The 26,606-nt window shown below is 34.5% G+C and overlaps 3 protein-coding genes and 1 long non-coding RNA gene across 11 annotated transcripts in view; 1 reads left to right on the forward strand and 3 right to left on the reverse strand.

Annotated features, from left to right (window-relative positions):
* The window catches only part of LOC109852666, a 35,621-nt gene extending 21,715 nt beyond the window's left edge, over positions 1-13,906 (forward strand). Inside the window, exon 3 of the long non-coding RNA XR_002250021.1 lies at positions 13,546-13,906. This is a non-coding gene — a long non-coding RNA (uncharacterized LOC109852666). The remainder of the gene's footprint in view (positions 1-13,545) is intronic.
* LOC109852665 (dentin sialophosphoprotein-like) lies at positions 6,757-13,554 on the reverse strand. Its single transcript, XM_020424034.1, is given in 7 exon segments — positions 6,757-9,867; positions 10,041-10,251; positions 10,328-10,466; positions 10,638-10,864; positions 11,191-11,312; positions 11,614-11,926; positions 13,302-13,554. Coding segments are annotated over 6 exon segments (3,177 nt in total). The 5' UTR covers positions 11,697-11,926; positions 13,302-13,554; the 3' UTR covers positions 6,757-7,472.
* A 931-nt stretch (positions 13,907-14,837) lies between the features above and the next one.
* On the reverse strand, positions 14,838-17,246 carry LOC109852696 (DNA damage-regulated autophagy modulator protein 1-like). The gene is made up of 7 exons (XM_020424102.1): positions 17,110-17,246; positions 16,591-16,685; positions 15,960-16,081; positions 15,649-15,875; positions 15,420-15,558; positions 15,136-15,293; positions 14,838-14,926 (listed from the first exon to the last, which is right to left on the reverse strand). Exons 1-7 carry the CDS (start codon positions 17,185-17,187, stop codon positions 14,852-14,854), a joined length of 894 nt encoding a protein of 297 aa, XP_020279691.1. The 5' UTR covers positions 17,188-17,246; the 3' UTR covers positions 14,838-14,851.
* Positions 17,247-19,735: 2,489 nt separating this feature from the next.
* The window catches only part of LOC109852676 (monocarboxylate transporter 2-like), a 38,237-nt gene continuing 31,366 nt past the window's right edge, over positions 19,736-26,606 (reverse strand). For 7 of the 8 annotated variants that reach the window (XM_020424056.1, XM_020424061.1, XM_020424060.1 and 4 more), the window contains 7 exons: positions 22,498-22,683; positions 21,856-22,003; positions 21,483-21,759; positions 21,165-21,408; positions 20,768-20,905; positions 20,269-20,553; positions 19,736-20,178 (listed from right to left, as the gene is read on the reverse strand). In XM_020424056.1, the coding sequence (XP_020279645.1) occupies positions 19,790-20,178; positions 20,269-20,553; positions 20,768-20,905; positions 21,165-21,408; positions 21,483-21,759; positions 21,856-22,003; positions 22,498-22,683 (1,667 nt within the window). In that variant the 3' untranslated portion in view covers positions 19,736-19,789. Of the gene's footprint in view, positions 20,179-20,268; positions 20,554-20,767; positions 20,906-21,164; positions 21,409-21,482; positions 21,760-21,855; positions 22,004-22,497; positions 22,684-25,519; positions 25,696-25,925; positions 26,207-26,606 lie in introns of those variants that run through there. The other variant, XM_020424062.1, reaches the window with a different exon arrangement.

The raw sequence follows: 26,606 nt of genomic DNA on the forward strand, positions 1-26,606 counted from the left end.
TCTATACTAAGTAGTTCCAGCGTTGACCGCTCGATAGCGCCGCTTACCCGCGCTAGAAAAAATCAGTCCGGGAACTTTCCGGACAAACTGTGTAATCTAGTGAAACTGAAACTATCTTACCTCAAGAAAAACGCTTAGAAATCATTTGTCATTTATTTGAAATATTGTTGATACATAGACATACTTGTTGAGAAAAATTATATCTTGCATCTGCTTTATTGTACCGATTTTATTTTTGTATTGTTAGAAATGGACGGCAATTGATCGAAGTTTTTCTCGTGATAACTTAAGGTGGCATATGATATTTTACGGTGACGTTTTACGACGGTAGAAATTTTTGTACACTGTAGTGCTTCTACTATAGGGCTTCTTTGTGTCATGTGAGAAAAATTCTTCGGAGCAAGTTTCTATGTTAGTATATTTGTATAACGTTTATAGTTTGTATGATTATAAATATAGTTGCAAATATAAAAAAAAATATTTAACGATATTATATTGTATATATATAAATTAAAACATTTTTGTTAACAAAAGTGTAACAATAAGTTAAAAAACATGTATAAAGTACATCTTTTTTAGAAAACTACAGAGGCAGAATGCGAATAAACTCGCTTAGAAAATGCATAAGATAAAATGGAAATCCGCACTTCATCATTTTATGTAGTCAGTTTGCGCACAAATCGATATAGCGGAATAATTCGTTATTTACTCAAGAGTCAAAAGTTATGCGTGATATGTACAGACAAAAATATAGAAATTAGACTATTGGATTATTTTTGATCGCTCCAACTTGCCAAAATAATATTTCGATGTTTTTTGTACAACTTTGTTGCAAAGAAGTGAAACGTCAATTGATCAAAGTTCTTTCTGTGAAAAAAAGAAGGTGCTACTCAATGGTGCTTCATAGTGATAAAATCTTTCAGAAGTCTCGTATTTTGCTTACGATTGTTTCCGTGCAACGATATCGATGGCACAATTATAGTTGAAGTATACACGATCATAAAGAATCTGTTTGACACACGGTCAATTACGTTTCGCATCAATAAAAAAATCTCGAAATACCACTTGTTGAACAAAGCTTGCGAGCAGTCTCTTCTCAGATTGACAAGTCTCATATTCGTTTAGGATATACAAATTTAATATAGCCCGCTCGAAAGAACATGATATTTTTTTATCTTTCAGTTTTCTTCACATAACTATTTTTTTCGATAAAAAAAAGTCGCACGATATAATAACAATAAAATATCGTGGTAATATTGTTTATTTAAATATTTAAAAATTATTAATATAATCGATGTATCGCACAATGAGATGAGATTAATTTACAGAAACGTGAATACATTGACTTGAGAGGGAAAATTTCTACGTTTAATAATTAATTATTATAAACTGAAAGAAATGTGCATTTCAAAATATGCACATGGTTTTAATTAACACACAATGAAATTTCACTGCGTGTTTCAACTTTTTGAATTTTGTTTTATTAATTAATCATTAGCTACGACAATTGATTAAATTATTTCCGTTGTTACGTGAGACAATATAATAAAACGAGTTCAAGGTAAACTCGGATGCACATTCAAGGGGAAGAGTTCGCGTGCTCGCGACTAATTGCCGGGGCAAGGTAAGATATTTTAAGATACGTCCGACATAAGAGGCGAGAAACTCTAGCATTTTCTCGACGAAACATTGTCTCGATTTTATCCTCCGAGAATTGATCGCACCGGTGTCCCTCTCTCTCTCTTTTACTTATTTCCATCAGCGAGCCCGTGCTTCCGGCATCCTTCGTTCCAGTTTTATCCATCCTAATGTCCTGATGGAGATACACCTCTTTCTTTAAGATTTATTATCGAACTTGTGCGCTAACTCTCATTCTTTGAACCATCGCGAGATCTTTCTACCTCGACGGACATTCATCAAGAAACAAGTTTCGCGCTTTTCGTATTCAAAAGTAAAAAGTTTCAAGGAGAAGTTTGAAGAAACTTGCGACTTCTCGAATATTAATGCGGCAAGATAACATGTAATTCTTGCGAATGAGTAATTCACAGCGTTTCGGATTTCTATTTAATTGGTCAAAAGAATCTCGTATCCTTCTCTCTGATAAATACCTCTAAATTTTACACAAATGTCGATAAATTTGACTTATTTAGTAACAATGAATGAAATTTTCGCTTTGTTGCGTTAACGTGATGTAATGCGAACAAAATTGATCGAGAAATCTCCAATTTCGAGCGCTTTGTTGAGTTTTATATATTTTTCATTTCCGCTGCACATTGTCGAGTTGTGATGAACCATATTGTATGAAGCTGATTCTTTTCGTAACGTGTACACATCCCGAGTCACATTATTCTTCTTTGTACAAACGGCAAGTATGGCCTGTTTCTACGTGTCGACAAATTCAGAATTCGCTGAATAACGAAGAAGAATTTCATGAATTTCTAAAAGCTTTGCTGTGTTTCAACGGTCGTGTATGATTCAAATATCTTTTTGACAATCGAGCAAACCGCTGCAACAATGTACAATATTCGATACATTTAACATTTGCAGTATTATTACATTTTATTTTAATAATATTAAATTTTATTTAAAATGAAATTTAATAATATTAAAAGATAAATATGCACTGATATATTTGTATGTTGCATATACATATAGATATTTGTGTGCGTGCGCGTGTCTATAAATGACACATGTGTTTCAAACTTTTATAATATGACACAAATATATTGATTTTTTTAAAAATATATTAAAAATATAATTTATATTTGTAGTATTTTATTTCTTTTAGAGTTTATTTAATTCAAACTTGATATACGCAAATATGCATTCGCGCATATAACTAGGCCATAATAATTTATTTAGTTTCATTAAGATTTCATCGATTTTCTATCTGCGTCTTATGGCGAATGTGCTTTATTTCTGGAAGTTTTCTAAAGAAATGACGTTAATAATTTAAGTACATTCTGAAAAACACTTAGCTACGAGTAGCGATGAAATGATCGACCGTCCACAACTCAGTTTGTACTTTGGTATAATGTAGGCGGTTATCAAAATATATATATATATATATATATATATATATATATATACGTAATACATAAACACTTTAACTTTTTTTTTTCTCTTTCTTTCTCTCAAATAAGAAGTAAAAATCAGATCTTTGACGTCGAATACTCAAAGTGTATTAATATTGAAACTGAATTTATCAATATATATATATATATATATATATATATATATACGTAATACATAAACACTTTAACTTTTTTTTTTCTCTTTCTTTCTCTCAAATAAGAAGTAAAAATCAGATCTTTGACGTCGAATACTCAAAGTGTATTAATATTGAAACTGAATTTCTAAAACAAGTTGACCTTTTACTAGCTAAATATTTTTTATAATGACCTCATTTTGTTACGAATAATAATCCGCGAAAATAAATAAAATAATTTATTATTTCAAAAAGATTTCTCACAAATGAGATAGGTAAACATGCTTAATAAAAATATAGAATTACTTTTACAAGTAAACTATACAAATTCGTACCGAAAAGTGTATAAAAGCAGCATTGTGATTTAAAAATAAAAAAGTAATTAAATTTCGCGGAGATGACAAGTTTGTCGCATCAAAAATCTAATTAAAATCCATTTTAATATCTATTTATTTTTTTTAAATAACAATCAAAGATAAATAGTAATTTTATTTGTTTGACTGTTTGCAGTCTGAAGTTGTTATGCGATTTAATTAAAACGGATTTTGAAATGGTTCGGTTGAACAAGGCATAACTGTAGGACAACATATTACTATAAATGAAGTTTGTCCTTTGCAAGAACGCCATATGCACACCCACATATATACAGGAACATATTCATTATCGTTATAGTAGTCGGTATAATATGCATGAGTGTGCCAAGTGTATCCCAAGAGTAATGTACGTATCACACTGTCATGTTGATGCGACGGCCTAATTCGTCACGCTTGCGATAATTGGAAAAAGTTTCAGAGATTCACCAGCAAATAATTTTTAGCGCGATTGAATGTTGACGGCTAGAAATGAGATTATACACTTGTCGAATATTTATTGCAATCATGCTGCATATCTTTTTTTCTGCGTCCTTTCTCTCTTTTTCATGCGCGCGCGCACACACACACACATTCTCTTGTGTGTTCGCTCTTGAAAATTCATATCGTAATTAAAATTCAGAGACGATTTTCGCGACGATGAATTGATTTATGCAGCAATGTAGAAAATTTCAATTTTCTTCACAGTGCTTGTCACGATCTTTCAACAATTGAATTTAATTGCTTATTTAACTTATGATAAATTATTGTCATTGTTTTTTTATATATTCAATATAAATGTTTAATTTACCGCAAGAGAAGAGACTCGGAACGTCTCCATTTATTAATAATTAAATTAAATTAAAGTAAAATGAGTTCTATAAAAAAATCTCACATTATAAGTAACTCAGTTATATTTTTATTTTGTTATATATATATATTATATATTTTATTCATTATATATTCTGCTTGATGCATGTGCCGCTTTATAGGACCGCAAAGTGGCGTGTTGTCATTATTTATTCTCTTGTGTTATACTGTAACATAGCAAAAAACGAGACGAACAATATCGCGTTCTGCATGCGTTTGTCAAAGGATTGTTTAGACCATGAAGAGAAACTTCAGAACTAAAACACTTATGTAGTAAAGATTTTTTTTACGTAAGAGTCAAACTATTTGTAAATAATTATTTTGTAGAATACTCCTATGTTGTACTAAAAAGTAAAATTATTGTGTACTAATACTCTGTTTCTGATTGTGAGTTATTTTATTTTACATCTTATACGTAGAGAAATCGGTTTTTAAAATTTATATGAAGCTTTATACTTGCATTTTTTGATCGTGACAATAAGATATTTGTGTAAACGCGGCTGTGAAATGCTTGACTAGAATTCTCTTTATTGAGACAGGAATGTATAAATATAACGACACACGATGTATGTCAGCTACAAATACGAAGAGATTGAAATGCATTCTGAGGCGCGTTAACGTAGCAAGAACGTGTTTTGCATCCCGTAATGGATGCAAGGATCCCTTATACCGCCCATTTGCATAAAACGTGTGGTGGTTGGTATCTAAAAGGAATGATGCCATATTCTCTAAAGGGAGGACATTCCGAGAAAAGCGCCGTATGAAGGATGTTCGCGAAATTCGAATCTTTCTTGAGAAGATTCGAGAGCGCTTTTTTCGAGAGATGGGCACGGTTTAGCCGGATCGTTCGATTTCGATTTTCTTCTGCAAGAAAAATATATTTCACCATTAAGTCTCGAAAAATTCGCTCTTGCAATATTTCAGCTCTTTGTAATGAGATTTTTATGTTGGCTAAATGGACGAACAGTCTCTTGTTTATAGAAGAGAATGCGAGCAACGTCAATCTTAAACAATTGATGCGCTTGAAAGTAAACTTACCGAATTGTACTATCTATTTTTACGTTTATTACATGTGTAGAGCAGTAAAAAAAATTATAATATAATAATAATTTCGTTTTTCTGTGACTCTCTTAAAAAGTATTATAAATTTACTTAATTGCGTGGTTTTATTATAGTGTTTAATATCACTGTAAATGTGATAAGAAAAAACTTTATGAACGTAAATAATTTTTTAAGTTTTATTTCGTTTTGGAAAATTGTATGTTACTTTGCATAGAAGAGGAGAAAAATGCGTGTAATTACTTAACTAATGTATATGATTTTTTGTTTTAACAACAGAACGTCGATTCATATTAACACGGACAAAGTCCGAAAATAACTAGCTTCAGAGTTAAGTTTCGATTCCTCTGACTTGTAAACTTGAGACTGTTCGACTGATTGTAAGACGAGAAATGCAAAATTGAGGAAAGAGACATTTCGAAGCAGCTTAGTGTCGCGTTACTATTCGCTCTTTCAACCTCCAGTCGACGTGCGATAAGCACGAAACATCGATCCGAATTGCACGTCTGCTCGTCGTGTACTATTTTGCGCACAAAATATACATACAGTATAAATCATCTTGTACTGATTTATAATCAGACAGTGAAGGATCGATGGAGCGAGTAGAATATAAATTGCTGAAAATAAATTCGTAGAGCAATATTACAATGTAGATAATAAAAACTTCATGTAATACGAATAAAATATTTGTTATTGTTTTATTTTTTAATCGGTTTTACTAAAAAAAAAAAAAAAAAAAATATTTCTTGAATTTAGAAAACACTTGTATAAGAAAATGTTTCTTTTCGTGGTTATACATAGCTAAAAATAGCTAATTATATATTAGTTTATATTCGCTTTGTTTATATTTAATCACGGTATATTCAAGCTATATAGAATAAGTTGATGTTTTGCGACCGACAAAACTTTTGACTGACTTTCTCTGTGATATATAAAAATATAAAATGTTTTGAGGGATGGTTTCAGTTTCTTTCAATATATTTGATAAACGATAAATGATTTATCACGATAATGAAATTCTATGGGTTTGATTGTGTTCTTGACGAGAGCTCTCTCTCTCTCTCTCTCTCTCTCTCTCAGAGCGCGATACAAATAAAATCAATCAATCAATCTCTCTCTCTCTCTTTCTCAAAATTCTCGAGCAATCATAATATTAGCATTTCCAGATTTATGTTCTTTGAATCGCAAAAAAAGGACTGATGGAACAGGAAAGAGCAATTTATTCGTGAGAATGCTTTTACGCTTCAAGCAACTCGCTTTTGTGACTTCGCTTTCGCTTTATTTTCTCTCAATGCTCTTACATTTTGAAAAAATGAGTTTATGTAAGTAGACATAAATAGCATTAATAGTGTATTGTTTATACTGCATCTCGTACATGATACGCGATGGGGTTTTTATTTTTTTTTTAGGCACTTTTGAATTATAATAATATACCGTAATCTTAAAACGTTTACGCTTAGCCCGTTATTTAGCATTGAGTAAGAATTCTTTGAATATATATATCGCGCACTATCATTATACTATTGTATTCATCGCTTCATCATGCGTGTTTATTGCATTACGCTTCGTTGTGTCTTCCACAATTAATTAACGCATACATTTGCACACAAAATTAACTTCACGTTTGTTTTCACATTTTTCTAAAATTTCGTCGATCTGAGATCATCGAAATTTTTATTCACTTTATCAGGAATGATATTCACAGCACGTAGTCTTAATGAATCTTTTAGAATCGATCTCGATTCTTGTCCAAGTGTGGAAAGTCGATTTCTCAATCTCACTTATTTTTGGAAGCAGTTTTGTTGAGAACTCTAAGAATAATGTTTATCACAGATATCGGGTATAAGTCTCGAACAATTACACGAATTGATCGTCGATGTGAGAGATCGATTGTTTATTACATACCTATTATGTATATCCATTACACATTTATCAAGAAGGTTAGTCAGCACTTGAGTAACTTTGTTAGAAACAATTTCCATAGTTTATTGTAGCAATCCATTTCGATCGTAACTGACCGATCTGAAGGCATCTTCAACGAGATCCGTCAAACATCTGACTGCTTGCAGAAGAGCCGCAAGAAGCAGCGATAACGAGAGCGAGATCAGTTTACTCGGAATCAAAGCGTTCTCCGAGGCACTTTGATTCTTCGCTGATGTTTTTTTTCTCTTACGTTTGTCGGTGGTTTTACCAGCACTATTTTCTCTGTCCTGCATCTTAGAGGTTGTCGTGGTCGTGCGCTTTGACTTCCCGGGCGACTTTTCTTTCGATCGCGGCGCCGCATTGTCCGAGACATTTCTCGTTGACTTGGACGCCATTCTTTTCTGACTGTCAACTAAAATAGATTGTCGCTGCAACGCGAAACTTTCGAGTTTCTTCCGAAAGTCTTCCGCAGTTGCTTCAACGGCTTGCAGAAGCTTTTCCTCATGAGATCCTCTTCTGTATATCTGTTTGCTCTGATTGGTCTGCAAAGTTCCTTCTGATCGCGCTTTTGCATTGACCGCGAAGTGTCGACTTCCGGTAGATTCGAGAAAAATGTCTTGTAACGAAAACTTGCTGTTCTCTTGCTTGTCGCCGAATTCCGAGTTTTGAAAGATCGAGTTTTCGTCCAACGAGTTCGTTCTGCTGTGCCATTTGTCGCGAAAAAAAGACTTTTTTTCGGCGCACATACTGTTAAGATTGTAATCGATCGTAATTCTGGAATCTTCCGGTTCCGATGAGCACAGTCTGATGTTTTCTTTTACTTCGTCCAATATAATCTTTCTGGGTAAAGTTTTGCTAAGACTGTTAGGCACGAAGTTCATCGCTTTTTCCGAATCTACATTAAAAGTAAAAGCTCTTTCTTCCATCGGGACGTTTGTTTGGTTGATCCAATGGTCGGTGTAATGGTCATTCAATTTTGTAGGATTATATTCGTCAACGTTGGCTGTGTCCGAAGATTCTTCATTCGAATCAACGAAAAGAGGAGGCGCGCCCGCGTCCACGTTCTCGTCATTGGTATCTTCGCTTGTTATATTTTGTCCCACCCATACTTCTTCCTCTTCTACTTCTTCCTCCTCCTCCTCTTCTTCTTCGTCAGAATCGAGAGACATAGATTTGTTTTTGGCGATTACCGTCGAACCAATGCCGTCGGAGTAGAGAAGATCTTGCACTTCGTACAGACTTCGCTCGATACTCGGGCTCTTGTAAAGCAGATTTCTCAGCTCCGGTATGTCCAGGTCCTGAACATGGAGAAGATTCTGCTCGATATTTAAGAGGCTTTCCTCGATTTGCACCAGGCATTGCTCAATGTCGCAGGTTGTTTCAGAATCTTGCTCGTCCTTTTTCTCCGAGAGATTCGTGTCCGCCTCACTTTCTTCGTTATCTCGCTTTCTGTCGGTGTTGTCTCTAGGATTTTCTGCAGCAACGCAAGAATCTCCACGGTAATTTTCCGACGACCACGGTTCCGACGACCAGGGCGGCATCATTGCCTGATGTTGCGTCTGACTGTCATAAAACACGCGGTAGTTGCTGTGGCTGTTAGCTATTTCGTAATTCGTATCCGCCGGCCTAGTGTTCCAGACTAAGTTGTCGCTTTCCCTATAATAACCATCACGGATTTCCGTCGCGAGATTACCATGCTCGCCGTGACTGTTCGCTATCGCGTACGGTGTGACATCGAGAGTGTGAGTCACGTCGAAGTTATTTGTGACATTTCGAAATTCCGAATATAATTCCGTGTACTTGCTGTGGCTGCTCGAATCCTGATAAGCATTTCCGTGACTATTCGCGATCGGATAAGTCGCGCCAAAGTCGAAATCGGACCGGCAACGTTTTGACAACTTTTTTTTCAACTGCTTGTATATTGACCATTCACGTCTGCTGTGACTGCCCGTGTCTCCGTCTTCATCGTCGTCATTGTTGTCGTCGTTATCATCGTCATCATTGTCGTCGTCGTCGTCGTCGTCGTTATTGTCGTCGTTGTAGTCATTATCGCCGTCGTCGTCATTATCTTCGTACTCAACATCGGGATATGGTAGCTCTCCACTGTCGATCTCGGGAACTGAAGGTCCGAGATTTCTATCATCAATCAGAATGTAACCGTCACCGTCCATCACATTTTCGTCGAGATCAATCCACTTGGAACTATCTTTGCGAACTCTTTGATGTTGGTTTTTAGGACGGTAGATCTTGGGACGCCGCCGTCGTTCGCGTATTGTGGGATCGTGTACGTGTATTTGAACTGGGCAGAAGACATCGGGACTCCTCTCGGTATTATCGCGCAACACCAGCGGCGTTGTCTCGTCCGGTAGGTTATCTCTGGATTCGCGGTATCGGTAGCCAGGACAGGGTGTGTTGACCGGCGAGTGCGAGAGAAGATTGACGTAACCACCGAAGCCTCTGCCTATGAGTGATCAAGTGCTAGTCGATGGATTTGCTGGATCGTGAACCACAGTGGAGGCTTGACTCTCGTTCAGCGCTTCGTTGCTCGATCTCAAACGATGCATGTTGCATATTACCTGTTTATGAAAAGAAAACTTTGAAGATATGTACGTGAATATAATCCTTTGAGCTAAAATATCTTACTTTCCGACATACCGCATTAAAAATGTATGTATACGAGAAATGTTACCTTCGGCGGACTTATCCTGATGTCTCTGAATTCCTCTGTGAACGTCAAGATATATGCACAGAACGCCATCGCGCAAAGCCATTCGGTTATCGTGCTAGCCACGTGCAATTCCCAGCCGCCATCCTCCTTGTACCACTTCCGGGGGTTTGTTCCTACAGAAGATGTGGTTTAAATATTAATAAACTAAAATATTCAATGCATACGGTGGATAAAATTCAACGAACCAACCCTTATAGGCCAGATGAGCTAGCACGCCCGTAATGAGGATCACAAAGAAGCACACCGTACAGAAAGTTGATAGTGCCGTGCGAAGATGTGCAAGTCGTAACGAGCATCCAATCGGATGCAAGTAAAACGAACATATGGCCTGTAATAAAAACTTTATATTATGACTACATTAAGATAAAAAGAGATGTTTATATTTTACGTAATATATAACTCTGTTACAATATTTTTTGAAAAAGTAATTATGACTTACTTTACAAGTTTTTGAGAGGACTTATTTTACTTATTTACATATTCAAAGTTTGGTACACACCTGAGTCCAAAAATAAGCGGTACCGCCTCCAAAACAAAGCACCGCGCCAATAAGATGGACTACAATTACTGAGGTTTCTTGAAAATTCGCAACGATTGATAGACCGGCGGTCGATATGAGACCGAAAATTAAGGCCCAGCGATTCCACTTCGGTAAAGAAGCCGGTGAATTGTAAACGTTGGTGCACTCTTTAACTTGGAAATATCTGACGTAGATCATAAAGCTCACTGCAACATAAATAATATGGGTTCAATCAATTTGCGAACGCAATACGTAACATTTATTTATAGAATACTTTTTAATAAATTTTTTTTCCTCATCATGATTCACGTCATTTTTAATTTCTGTTATCGTGTTATCTCTTCGTATACTTGAATATCAAAGCTTTCTGGTTTTTCTTGACAAAGTTTATTACGATACGTCGAGTTTATTACGAATCGATGCCTTAAATGTTTCATGGGAATATTAGGGAAAGTCGTGTTCACATTATTTTAAAAATATATAATTTTGGGGTAATATATTCTTATAAATTACTCGCGATGTATGTACTTACTGAGAATAGCGATCAAATTGACAGCTTGAGAAAAAATGCAGCTTTCTGGTGCATAAGTTGCTGCGTCAGAGATATAGGGAAAACCAGCTTCTACGTGTCCTAATAAAACAGCGATTACATACCTGCCAATAGCAAAATAGTGTGTTTCATACATCTTTAATTATTATTAATATTTTATTAGCAAACTGAAAACAAGAATTTTAATTTAACATAACTTAATCAATTTTACAACGTAACAATTAAATAAGCGAGATGTTAAAATAGAATATTTGGCCAGATGCGAGCAAAAACACAAAATGTTCGTGTGCGTGATTCTTTATTGAATATCAAAGAAATTACAATTTTTGGTATTCAACAAAGAATTACGCAAATTTTATGTTTTTGCTTGCATCTGCTCCAATTTTACAACGTGATTAAACATACGTTAAAATGAAAACCGTAGGTAGAGAAACAAAGACTGCAATTGGTAAATAATGTAGATTTGCATAAAATTCTTGTTTCTCCATAATTTCGATGTAATTATCGTTGTCAGTAATAGAGCCAATGATAATGACGTCAGTCGCCGACGCCTGCGATCGACGCAGCTATCGGGAAGATTCTCGCGTCGATGCAGCCGCCGACGATTCACGATCATTCATGCTCCTTTATAGGTCTCTCAATCCTCTTCTTGTTAAATATTGACCTCTATGACGACTATACAGCAGTACCGCGACTGCCATTAATGTCTCTCTGAGATCTGCAATAAAATAATTGTCATTGCTTTCATACTGCATGCGATCACTATATATCTCATGTACACACTATACAATTAATTTTATAAATGTGATAAATCGTGCTGTTTTGATCACAATATACGATTACAAGTTATTTTTATCAAACCACTTATATATAAAATAATTATAACAGAAATGTAGATCATTATTACAAAAGTTACAAAAAATCCGTAGTTTTCGTATTTTTGTAATTAAAAACTTTAATTTAATTAAACTTTCTAGACAAATAAATACAAATAAATAAGATAAATTATATATAAATTTTTATGGTTTTATCTTAGTAAATATTTATTTGTGTGTACTAATAAACAGTAAATATTTGCTAATAATTAAATAATACATATTTTCTTGCTATTATAAATATTTATAAACTAACATTTGTTTATTTCATTATTTAATTTAATTATTTAATTTATTATTATTTAATAAATTTATTATTATTATTTAATTTAATTATTAACAATCATTGCTGTGAAAATAGATACGTGAGATATGCAGTAAGTAACCATGGAATATAATCAATATCAAATATATATAATTGTAAGTATTCAGTAAGTAAAAGTATAAAAAGACTTATTTAAAACGATAAAAAATGTATTGATGTGTGTATAAAAAAATAGCAAAATAGAAATTTTTTAAAATAGAAATTATTTTGTAAAGTGAACATAACAAGTATTTTTAACAAGTTTGACAACTTATAAATTGCAGATATTAATAAACATTTCAAATAAAGTTAAAAATAATATAATTTAATGCGTCAGATGTGTGTGTGTGTGTGCGCGTGTGCGCGCGCACGCGCGCGCATGTACACATACAGATATTCATATATAGCAGACTCCGTCAGATATATACAATATATATATATATATATATATATATATATATGTTGCAAAAATTGCATTATGTGTTTGTATGTAAATAATATCGCATAATAGAGTTCATGGACATATAACGCCTTTTGAATATATTACACGGGCGTTGTCTGCGTAAAAGAGTAAAGCGTGCGCAGCAGTCTTGTAAAAACGATAGCGGAAGCGGATATGATAAATTAAACATTTTCGAATATATAAGTTTTTCGTATCTTTCGTCTCATCTCACATTCTAAGAATAAAAACTGAATGACATTTTGATTATGTCTGTAATGTAGAGTTAATACTAAAACATATATATGTATATATATATATATATACACATATATATGTACATATATATATACTCCTATTTACTTTTACAATAGGTGACATTACATATAATGTCTTACAAAGATAGAAGTTGTTTTGCTAATTATACTTTTCACTATAGTACTCTCTGTTTTTATATAGAAAAATTTAAATTTACCTAAATTATTGCGTGACACTCTCGACGACGTATCGGCGGCGACACGTGAAGTTTCCACCCTGAAAACGGTGGTTCCTCCTTCGTTTGCACTTTTGTAATGTTGATTAGATTATCGAAAGCTTCTTCGTTGTCTTCACTTTAGAGCGCAAATCGAAACTCAGAATCACTTGCGATCGAAATAATTCATTTGAAATGGAAAAATTGAATTGTAGACGGGTTAAATGGTTTTGCTCGAATTTTTCAGAGGAAAAAACTGCGGAGTTGCGATAGAACTGGTCGGGAAATGCAGAGGAGGTTATGGCCTCTGATAGAGGTGCGCGATCGATGTTGCGTCAGCGAAACCGACGCTCTCAGCAGCTGCGCCGAGTCGCCGTCACCGTCGTCGTCGTTGCCGTCAGCAACGTTACTGTCTAGCTAGTACGTTCGCCAAACACTATTTATCCTATTGCACAATGAGAGAGTGGTCTCTCTCAACTGCTATAATTGTCATCTGCTATTGTGATTATAATACGCGGAAAAACCTCAAAGAGAGGATAATAATGATATATGACGTGGACAGAACTGATTATTATAACAAGAAACGTCGAGTCTTCTAACTTTGTCAATGTGCAAATTCCGTTTATATCCAAATAAAAATTGTTCAATATGTTTTTAGTATTTATAATCATCTCTAAACAAAGTTTTGCATAAATAAATTATTTTTAAACATTTATGATGTATTTTAAATATTTATAATATATAAGTAAACATAATATATATATGTAGAGTATATCTACTTACATGTACGGTATGTGTACATTTATACGCATACACATATGTATATATCTGATCATCTTTTATATATATAAAAGTTAATCAGATGTAAAAAATTATGTTATTCGATCTCTTTTGTTTTTGTTTTATTCCTCGACTTTAAATTAATACTTATCGAAATATAAAAGTAAAATAGTGTGTTTACATATTTTTCTCTCCTTTCTTTTTTGTGAGACATCTCAATAATAAATTTGTAAAATTTGCAATATTTTGATTAAATTGCAACATATTTTGTCGGTAATTTACTTTCACTCGATAGATACGATCTCTTAATTTACACAATAAGAATGTTATCGCGTGATAACATACATTACTATCTGTTGCTTTTATGTCAATTGTTTAATTTATGAAAATTAACAAATTGTTTATCAAACCATAAAATATGTATACATTAATTTGAGAAACAAGGAGAGAACATTTGAATAAAATTTTAAAGTTTTAAAAATGCATATTATCTCTTGTCTTATCGATCTTACAATTAGCGATAGATCGACATCTGGTGCTAGATAGAACAACGATGGAAGTGATATCTGATTTCAACCTTGACACTGGAATATTATTTACACATTTTAATTAAATAACCACAATAAATCAAAATGGTACAAATTACTTTAAAAATTGTGCGTTAATTGTCCTTCACACACAAGTGGATATAAGATATATAAAATAAAGAATATTGTGAACTATATATATAATTACAAAAAATGAGTATAGCGAGAAAGTATGATAAAAAACATTTACGTATCTTGTGGTATAATTGCTTCCGGTTTTCGTAAAGTTGCCGTGCTCTCGATTTTGTCTAAATACATTAACTGAAAGAAAAAACAATATTATATTTATTACAGTTAATTATAACGTGTAATAAAGTCAGGTAGAGCAGTAGCGTTAAAAATATATTAAAAGTAAATGAGCTTCAGGAAAACACGTAATAATATCATTTAAAGAGCGGTTGTTCTATGAAGCATCAATTCTCACATAAAACGATCGCTACTTTATGAGTAACAGTAGCTAATCAAAGTACCGTAACCACAGGATCTTCAAAGTTAATTAATCGGAATTCCGGAACAAAAGTAACAAGAAACGCACAATAGACAATCGCGAGAATCCACTCGCATACAGTACTCGCTACATGCCAACCCCAACCACCGTCGTCCGGCATCCATTTTTTGTAATCGTCACCTGTTAGAAAAACAAAGATTTAATATTATTCTTATTCATAAATATTTATATATATAAGTTATATTTATATATGTTTCTTCTATAATTATTCTTATATATATTTCTTATGAAATTTTGTAACTTTACCCTGAAATTCGGACATTGAAATGTAACCGAGAACGATTGTAGCAATCGTCAGTATCAGCGTGAGCGCCGAAAATATCGCACGCACATAAACGACAATCGTGCCGTTTACCGCCGGTATCATTTTGTAGCTCAGATAAGTCTAGAAGAATTTATAATTATTCTACACAAGTATATGTCTCGGTATCTTGCGAAAGTATAAAATTCGCGATAAAATTCTATTACGTTTTACCTGAAGACAAAAATAAATTGTGCCAGCGGAGAAGCAAGTCATCGCTCCCACCATGTGAGCGGCGACCACATGCGCTTCTTGAAAATTAGCGAGTATGTCGAGACCGAAACAAGCGAGACTGCCGCAACACGCGGTTGTCACGACGATTCTTCTGTCCACAAGATCATGACCCCTCTCTATCTGCCATTGCAGCACCTGTCGATGTCTGATGTAGACGCAGCAACCAACTGAAAGATGATTTTTACTGTTTTCTTTTTTTTTTTTTTTTTTTGCAGTTTAATTACTTTTTTTTTCAAGTAACTTGCACATACGTAAAAGGGCCGCGATGTTCAGACACTGTGCAAATATGCAAGATTCCGGTGACAACGTGCCAGTCTCCGATATATAAGGAAAGCCAGGCACCACGTGGTCCCATTGTACCGATATGGTGTATCTGCAACATGAGCCGCTTATCAACTATAAACTCAAATAGCGCGAGTGAATATATAAAACGCTCGCATCAGATTTCCTCGACTTTCGCTCGCGAGGTTCTTTTTACAATTAGATCGTCGCCGTTGGCTATGCAACTAATAATTATATCACATATATTTGTTTAAAATAATGCTCGAAAGAACATTGTGAGCATGTGCGAGTACTGTATATGTAATTTTTCACGTTTAGCAATCTTTTTGAGAGAAAGAAAGAGAAAAGTAATAGGAAACTATAAATTTAATAAAAACTTTGCTGCGAGTACGCGCGACAATTATAACGATCACGATTTAAAAGCTACAATTGAGATGTTAAAGCGATTGAATTTATAAAAAGTGTTCTAGATACTAAAAATCACACTTTATACGTTTACACTAGAAAATATAGCTGTCTTGCATTGTGTGCTTTTTTTAAGTAGCTTTGCGTTGTTGGTTGAATCTGTCGTTTATTGTTATTCGAAAATTGCGAACTTACGTAATCACAAATGTCACGGGAATCAGAATGAATATACTTAACGGCAGTACATGCAGTTTGCCGTACGCCATCCCTGTTCCGTTGATCCTCAAGAGCTGTAAGTTACGATCATTTCTATTTCATGTTGTTATCGTGCGTTTTGTATTTGTGTGCAAACATTCAGTTTTCATTTAGATCAAGATTTGACAGGTAAAATAATAGAAGTGATCGATGGGCTACATGGCGAGAGAGCAATAAAGAGACACGAGTGGATTGAAGGAAGGGTCGAAATGACACAGTCTACTAAGTTCATAAAGAATTCAAAAAGTGTAAAAGATGGCCCGAAAGATTACAGAGAGATAGGAGTCTGCATGATTTATAAATGCCCGCAATAACTAACGGATAACAGGAAAAAATATTATCCTAATTATATTCGACAAAAATGTTCTAGTATAACTTTTGAGGGAGACGTGAATAAAATAAAATCTCTTTTGCCGTTTTGTGTGTGTGTGTGTGTGTGTGTACAGAGAACATACTTACCTTAAACACCAGACTTTTTCTCGTAAGAATATGTATATGTATCGTCACACAACTCGTGCCACGAGGGCATTTAATCATGAAGCGTCTTCAAGCGACTGTTCACCGTTGTGCTACCTTCTATGTAACGCGCGCGCATCGTACCAATCGCCACGCACACAATTACACGGTAATTAATGTCCCAGACATCACATAGGTATCTAAAAAGTGATTAAAAAATGACAAAACATTTTTTTGTACAGACATCTTTTGGTTGTAGCATATAGTGGACAAAAGAATGATTGAAAAATGTTCCTTATGTCTTATCTAAAATGTCATTTTATAATTAATGTTATCTAATCTATGAGGTAACTAAAAGACATTTAGTTTAGCCAAAGATTTTTTTAGTTTTTAATGCTGCTGTGATACTTAATATGTACGCGGTTCAATCTCTTTTTATTTAATTTAGTTTTTTTTTTTTTAATGGTAATAGGTCATTTAGTCGTGCTGTTTCTAATTTACCAATTGCAGAGTGTATCTATTGTACGCACCGCAAGCCATTCCGTGCAGATAGAACTTTTAACAGAGATTTTTTATTTAAAATTATTAAAAAAAAAACAATTTCCAAGGGAATATTGAAGAAAATAACACTCACAAAAGTTATATTGAATCATATTTTTATATCAACAACACTGCGAACATTACAATTGTGTTCAGCACTTGTTGTTCGGCAGTTGTTATTTTTGTTACACAGAGTACATACATTCAGCAGAAACATTTTACTATAAAGAAATATAATAATGATTATTGTTTCAGATCTTTCAGATAATATTATTATTAACACATTTTTTTTACACACATTAGGAAATTTTGGAAAATTGTAATATATTAAGTTGACAATTTGATAGTTTATACACACATTGATTTCAGAAATCAAACAGATCACTCTTACTTTCAACGTTACAGTCAATATTATAATTTGCGCTTCTTGGATATTTTTAAAATATGTTAATTAATGGCAGTAATTTAGAGTTAATTAACGGCAGTAATAAGATCTGTCTTGTAATAAAAACATTTTTTTCTTTTAAATGGCAATTATTAATACAGCGTGTTGTTGATTTCTATTTTGTACGAATAATTATATAGATGATTATAAGAGAATATATATTTTACACAAAAGCGTATATTTTGAATGTCGATTATTATTATTGCTTGAATAATTATTTTTCAATCTAATCATTCGAATATATATACGAAATTTATCTTTGAATGCTTAATTTATCATTTAATTTAACATTTTGTGTGTTTAACAAAGATGTTGTAACATCAGTTTCAATGAACAATGTACTTGAATTAATCTAATTTACATACGGTTGTGTTGTGGACGTTCTAATCTATTTCCTTCATTGTGTACTTATAACGTATTTATAATAACGTAAGTATATACACAAATCCGGCTTTAAAGTTGAATATTTACATTCTAACATAAATAAATATATAACGTACATGTGTTATTACTTAATGTCGATCGTCGTACTTTTACTATACTTTTGATCGAATCTCAAAAATTGTCACATATAACATATATATGCACGTATGCAATGTTACATTCATATTTTCACGTTTGTAAAACGCAATCGGACTAGTTTTTAAATCTTAAGCTAGCGTATCTACGTACCTTTCATATATTTGCACGATTAAAAATTTTATTTACAATCGGAAGGAAGAAATATATTTTGACATTTTAAACACTTAGGAGAAAGTAATATTTTTAAAATCAGAATAACATCGCATGTATAATTCTCAATAAAATGTAAATATTTATAATCTTTTTTCTTTTTTTTCAATAAATTCCTTCAATAAATGCGTACATCGGTAAGTTAAATTGATCTGAATTAATTTCTCGGAAATAACAACAATTACAAGCAAATCACTACGATTGTAGTAATATAATATAATCGTAAAGTGCAACATTTGTATCTGAGTTTTCCTTTTCCTTCATGTAATCAATAGATTTTCGATAATTTTGGAGTGTTTCAAGTTTTACTTTAAAGCTGATACATCAAAATAACGATAGGTGTGTGGTTTATTTTATTTTATTTTATTTTTGTAGTATTATTATTGTGAACAAGCATAAGTAACCGGAGAATTTAAAGAAATACGCTAACGTAAGTTGATGGTGGTTTTTGCATGGACGGAGCGTTTCCGTGATTTCTCTCATCGAAAGAGCCGACATTATTGTCTTTATAATTGCATCGCGAATCATTGATGTGTGAATATATAAATATCGTTTAAAAACGTGCACTATCTGCTGTTTATAACTAACACAATTATTCTTGTGTATTTAAAATAGATAACGAAGGAACAAACACACACAGGTAAGTATAAAACAATTAAATAGATAGTAGATTAATGGCCGTGGAGTAACCTTGAATTTTTTAAATAATTTCTGCAAATTTTTTCTTTCTAATAAAAGTCACAATAAAGATTATTACAAACTTCGATTTAAAAAACTTAATTTTTGTATTTTATTTCTTTTTATGAAAAAAATTGTAGACTTTGTAACTAAATATTTTAAATGATATATATTTATAACTGTAACGCGCTAGAAATTAGATTTTTTAATCCATCATCTCTTTTTAAGTTTTTTTATAGATTTACTCTTTCAATTTTGTCAAGCTTGAGATTAATGACACTTTCCGAGTTACGCGCTGGCTTCGTCGATAACGGTAATCATTCTGCTGTTAGCATGAGGCGATACATTCGTGAAACGCCACTTCGACTTGCTCTCTTCCTCCTCAGTCGACAATTGCACGCCGCTAGCCTGACCGCAGTTAGATTGACCGGTTTTAGATCGCGCCAAAGACCACCTGCGTCCACGACGATCCATAATGATTGGCATCTCGGCGATCAAGTTATTCTCGAACTCCGACAACATAAGATAGTTCTCGACTTTGTTGCATGAAGTTATGCAATCGCCTATATAATCGAGATCTTCCAACACGTTGTCGGGTAAATCCATGTCGGCGATACCCTCTTCCGAGATACACGTGAGCTCCGGTTTGTCCGTTCCCAAGTTTTCCACTCCTTCGCCTAAGAGAAAAAAATTTTTTCCACATACCGTTTTTTGTTTTTTTTTGTAAGATTAAGAAAATTAGAAACAAGATAAAAGAAAAAATCTACCTTGCGTTGGAACAATGTCGGTTCCCAAGTCTAGCGCCGCAGCCGTTGCACCGGCAGCTGCCACATGAGGTTCGTTTTCAGGTTCTTGACTGAACGACGGTCTTCGTCGTTGAGGACAGTTATTCGAAGCGCATATGTGCTTCATGCCGTTGGGTTTGGTGTGTTTGTGTCTAGATAAGTTTCTTCTATGCAAATCAATAAAGAAGAGAGTGAAACTACCCACCAGGACGCATGTTGAACTGAAGTAGTATCCGGCCTTATTACCGCAGCCTACGTTTATATAACCTAGAGATACAATTTACACATTTTACAAAAAAAAGGAATCGTTTAAAATATATAAAATACTTCAGAAAAGAACTCAAAATATAAAAACAAGAAAACATCTTTGAAAACTTTTGTTTACAAGAGAAATGTTTCGGTATTCGAATGAAACGATAAACGGTCTTCTTTACAGAGCAAATAAATCGTCAATTTTATTGTCAATTTTGTTTTTCATTACCCGATATTGGTACTCCGATCGCAATTGGTATCGCTTGGGAACACTGAACGAAACCCCATGTTCTAGCGAAGTTACGCGCTCTCACTCTTTCGTACGTATACATCTTCAGACTGTAATGGTAGCCGCCGCAGAAGATACCTATAGGAAATGTTTTTTTTTTATTGTTTGTGGAAACTAATGTTTTTTTTTTATTGTTCATAACACGGTCTTCTTTGTTGCGTAGAATAAAAAGAAAAAGACGGATGCACTCATTTCATTCTGTCAACTGTGATTTCGGAAGTTTTTGCTAAATTATCGAATTTTTATAAAACTTTGTTACTGCGTGTAGAAAAAACAGACAAATCTGGAATCTCTGCTACAATTTCATTTTATTATTTGTGTGAAAGTGGCGTTTTACCATAAATCCAAGCAAACATAACGTAGCCATGGTAATTTCCTTGAACGGCAGTAAGAGCCAGAATGCAGACTCCACACACAAAGACGGCCGCTTGCGTGAGATATTGGCGAGCTATCCGACATTCAACGCTGCGATGAACAACCAGAAGTCCGAAAGCTACACAACCGAGAGTCCAAGCCAATCCGAGATAAACCTGCAGCAGGACAACCGCCTCGCTGAGACCGTCTTCTTCAGCTTGATGAGCCTGCGCGAAAAAAAATTCTTTATTCAAGAGTTTTTTTTTCTTTGAAACACATATGATTGCAAGGGCAATGTTACCAGGTAAAATATCGGCGTATTGATCCCAAATGCTGAAATCCCGGTGGATACCAAGAGAATTCTGACTGTTTTGCTCTTCAGAGTGCTGAAATCGAAAAACGGCGACCTGTCGTCGGCTTTGTTCTTGTCCTTTATTTTGCGCTTTTGATTCTTCAAGTGTAAGATCGCCCTTCTTTGAGGATGATATAGCGAAGCGCTACGATAAAAAGTGCCGAGAATAAAAGTGAGAAAAACCACTCCCGTAACAGCCTGGAGACCGAGTCGCCATCCAATTTTACTGTAATCAAGAAAATTCTTTAGTCGCGTCTCAACTTATTTGATGCGTGCAAATTGGGAGCAAATTTATTCTTGATTCATTCACGATTTAACTTACGTAATTGCGCCTTTTATGAAAGCGGACATGACAGCTATACCCAATCCGCTACCGGACACAATGAAAATTTCGACTAGTTCTCTTTTTCTCTTAAAATACTGCGCCACCATCAACGTGCTGCAATCCCGCGTCATCCCAACGCCGATTCCTGTATACGTAAAGAAAATCAATTGCTCGAATTGTTGCGGTCGTTCTTCTAATTTGCTCGCGGAAAATCAACAATAATAATTTAATGTCTCTTTTGCTGACTACTTTGCATTTTCAAAATTGTTGCCGGAATTCGACTCTCGCGAAGTTTCGCGCAAAAGGAAGATCAGAGAGAAAATAAAAATGGAACTGATAGACGGAAACAAAAAAAAAAAAAAAAAAATGACGCGCATAGCTATAATAATAATAATAACGATAATCTGGCATTGTACAACTGCGATACGTAGTTTTTCCGAAATAAAATAACGGAAAGATAAAAAAAAGTTTAAACTAAAACCTTGAAACTTTGCTTGAAAACTTTCATCTACATATTGATCACGTATGTCTATACAGCGAAGGTTCATCTATGCGTTGTATAAAGATAACGTCTGCGACGCTACGCCATCGCAAGTTACAGTTCTCCGGAGACCTTTTGCAACGACGATTTTTACTTACCGACCATAGTGCCATAGCTGAGAAACAATTGGTGAAACTGCGAAGCGAAGGAAGTAAAGAGGCAACCGAGCGCGGTAACAAGACCGCCCAAAACTGCCGTGACTCTTGTACTTTTTCTTCGACAAAATGCTATCGTCACTGGCGACACCAGCAAAGCGACTCCCGTCGACATTGCTCCCAGCCATCCTGTAACAAAAAAAACAAGTCGTGCAGAAAGATTAATATATAACGCGCAAACTTTATTTAATCTCTAAACACGAGATGTGATGGCGCAACGAGATAAAATCAAAGTTTCAACTATAATTATACACTCCCGTTCGATCGTGTTGAAAATATAATAATGCCTAGTAATGCAACGTTGCAGATTCTTATCGTTATAGCAAATACGTAACATTTATGCATCCGTTCACGATGCATTAGTTTCGCAACGAAAAAAATTGTCTACGGCGGTGAAGTCTTCTCTCATGGAGTTGTTATTAACTTTTTGCAGGGGAACGCGCCAGCGGCGGCGTGTCGTTGATCAACGGCTCCAAAGGAGATACGACTCTCGCGGCTATCGCTTGCAATCTGCCTCGCAATATAAACGTCAAATCATGCGCGGCAATTCCAGAGAGGTTTCGATCTTCGTTACGTGTCATAGATAACAGGATAGCACCGACTGGTGTCCGTTTTTCATTTCGTCTGACTTATTGTCTTTCTTTACGGATCGCTAACACTGTGTTTCATTTTTATTCATTTAAAGTCTGATGTTCTTGCGAACGGAGAAAACGGAATCGTGATTCGCGACGGTGCATCATCATCGGTGCGAATCTTCAAGCGACACGTCGGTAGTAAAAATGTTGTTTTAAACTGTATATCACGTGGCAATATAGAATTCGATAAATCTTCTCTAAAACGCGGATACTTTGTCCGATCGGAAAATAAACCGCAAGTGGCGACCACGAAGAATGTTTGTTTTCCATATCGATCCGTTCGCTTTAGACACTCCGTTAATCATTAGCGCTTGAAAATAATACGGAAGATTTATTCGGCGAGGATATATTTCGGATTGCACTTAAAATTCAATCTTTCTAAATTTTGAACGTGCCAAGTTTTTGTACGTGCCTTATAGAGTATAGTGTCTTTCATGTGAGATGATATTGTTTTCTTTCTTTAATTCCATTTACTTCTTCGTGATATCGTTTCTGTCATATCGTGAGTAGTGGACCACAACGTTTGTGTATATCACATTTTCAGCCTGTGCAAATGGATTAAATATCTAACTGCTTTATATATTTCCTTGCGCAATCGACAAAATATGTACTATATATATATATATATGGCACACATACACACACACACACACACAAGTACAATATGTACCCCAGATATTCGACCACTCTGAACCAATGAGATTAACGTCATCCATCGTTTCTTAAATGATTTATGATAGTGCAGTATATTCAAAGAATCCTCGAGAAACACATAAAGATTAGTAACGAATATTCGCGCTTTGGTGCTTTTATGCTCTTCAATCTTTCGCGCCTTATTTGTGTTGTATTATTTGCCTTATTTGATGTGTGTTTCTAATGCGTCTATTGCAGTCGCGAAAATTCATTTTGATAAATCATATCTGACTTGTGAGTAAAATTATATAGATGTGTTTATCTATAGCGCAGAATCACGATCTTTCTTGTACGTTCTCTATCGCGGGTCGGAGCACGCCATCGTTCTTGCTAAGAACGTCAATTAATACAGTCGTCGGTAGACACCTAACGAGCACTCGATTGCGCTTAAGTGACTGCATTAATCATGATACGGGATTATTAAATAAATCGAACGCGATTATGTTACTCTCGCGAAAAGCCGAGTAGTTTTAATTAATTCTCGCCGCTTGCATCGATAAGCGAGCTTATTGATCGTGCCGAGTGCGCTTTATTACGCTACAAAATAACGATTCCAAGTACTTTATGGAGACAAACGAACGTCACGCCGTATTTTTTGTACATTAGGCAAAAACACGGTTAGTAATCTCACTATTGCAAACAAGCGAAAGAACGTTCGTTAAATGTCGCTTGCAACATCCGACGATTTATTCACAGGACAGAATCGCTTAGGATCTGTCTATTATTCGTACAATCTTCTTTAATCTTCTTCTTTTCCGCTCGGAATTTTGAAAAGACGGCAACCGTCTGTTGCAACACAGACGTGTGACATATATATATATCTCACCCATCTTTTTACACACACAACAGAAGACGCACGGATTCGCCGTATAACAGACTGTTTCTGATATTAACATTCGAAGATGTGTTTTTCGAATTTGTTTTGAACCGCGTTAGTGGTTCACAACATTTTTGTGAAACCGACGTTTCGTGAACATTTCAACTCACTTCATCAGGATTTCAAGAGCAACCTGATACTGTTTTTGATGTTATCGTTTACAACATTGACGGAAAAAAAAAAAAACAAAAATTTATAAAAGAGTTATATACTACAGAGTTATCGCAAAATATTCATCAATTGTGACCCGTTCCTTTCAATAATCGCATCTATGTCTGTACGTATCTATGAATGTAGATATTCGCGGCATTTATATCTATAATGATTAATAATCAATTTTTTGCATAATCCATGTTTCGCCAGTTTTGTTTTTTGTGTTTGTTTTCAATATTTTTAATCAGAACGAATAACAATTCTTTATCGGAAATATTGCAAGACCAGCAAATATCTCTTTCACCCTTCGAGATGATTCCTATCTGTCTATGAAGATGGGTGAAGAAACAGCGAGAGTGAATTGGCGAGAGCGAGAGCGAGTCGCTATCAGGGTCAACGACTTGCGAGTTTGTCGACGTTCTACTCGGTCGACCATGTTCTTAAAATCTTTTTGCCAAATTTTCTTAAATTATGAACAAAAGTTTTTTTTCTTTTTTTTTTACATCAAGAAATATATCAGTAAAATAAACGCCTATCTTTTATTCTGCGTGAGTATGAAGTTATAAAAAAACTTTACGTGTTTGTTTTTTACGCTTATTCCACATACCTACGTTGAGAAAAGTTTGACGATATCTTTTTGTCCCATCGAGCAGTAACCAGGCCCCAACAGCCCCATGAATTCCTGTGGCGAGAACTTGCACCATGACACCCGTCACGACGATGACCCAACCCCAACCATTTTCGGGATAATAATGTTGCTTTATAGTGTAACGCGCGACATACCTGATGTGCATAAGATTCAAGGATCACTTTTGACCGATGTTCATTGCGCATTTGTCGTTAAAAATATGACAAGCAGTAATGAGACTTTATAAACATAATTATTTGAACATGAACGTATAATTTACTAGATTTAGCGAAGGTTTGGCTGTGATATAAAGCGTTTTGTTTTATTTTGTAGAGAAAATTTCCCAATTGCTGGACAGATTAGGATAATTTTTATGTATCCAAACCTAGGATTTACATCTTCTTCGATATCCTTTGGCGCTTGAAAGGACACTATTCCTTCACATTCCCCGGAAAAAGAAGGCTCGCCAAGTTCGCCGGAAATCGCGACTCCGCTGTCCTCGTAAGCGGGACTTTGGATGACAGTTCTTTCATTGCACTCTCGAGCCTTCATTCCGCGATTTAAGATAGTTGCTCTCTTTGAAAGTTTTTTTTCGAATATTTCTTATTCGCCATAACACATGAGATTTACCAGTCGCCGTTACCGATCTTTTTCATTACGTTACTTTGACTTTAACGTTGCTAGATATTATATTGCAGTTTACGACACTTGATCTCAATAAAAAAAAAAAAAAAAAAGAAATAAAATCCAGTGATAAAAAACGATAAAATTAGAATCACAAAGGATTAAGATCTGTGAGACAATGCACATTTCTGGTCGTATATTTGAACGTTGCAGTGACGTTTACAGCGTGTTCGATGATTATATACGTGTAACACAAGCGCATTATGCTAAGAATAAAAGCTGGGCAAACACTATATAAAGAAAAGCACGAGATTGCAAAGAGCAAAAGATATAGATCTGAATGTAATCGCGAGGATGAAACAAGGAAGGAAGAAAGGAAGGAAGAAAGAAAGGATGTAGGAAAGAAAAGCGAGAAAGAAGATGTCAGAGCGTGTCGTGCTTT

Source organism: Pseudomyrmex gracilis, unplaced genomic scaffold (assembly GCF_002006095.1).
Source record: "Pseudomyrmex gracilis isolate BER0280 unplaced genomic scaffold, ASM200609v1 scaffold_33, whole genome shotgun sequence".
Classification (NCBI taxonomy): domain Eukaryota; kingdom Metazoa; phylum Arthropoda; class Insecta; order Hymenoptera; family Formicidae; genus Pseudomyrmex; species Pseudomyrmex gracilis.

Excerpts from the sequence above, each read along its gene's own strand:
- LOC109852696 (XM_020424102.1), bottom strand. The coding sequence starts at position 17,187 with ATGATTAAATGCCCTCGTGGCACGAGTTGTGTGACGATACATATACAT. Across the intron at positions 15,876-15,959 it reads GAACATCGCGGCCCTTTTAC|TTGGTTGCTGCGTCTACATC; the intron begins GTATGTGCAAGT and ends ATCATCTTTCAG. Across the intron at positions 15,559-15,648 it reads CAATTTATTTTTGTCTTCAG|ACTTATCTGAGCTACAAAAT; the intron begins GTAAAACGTAAT and ends AAATTCTTCTAG.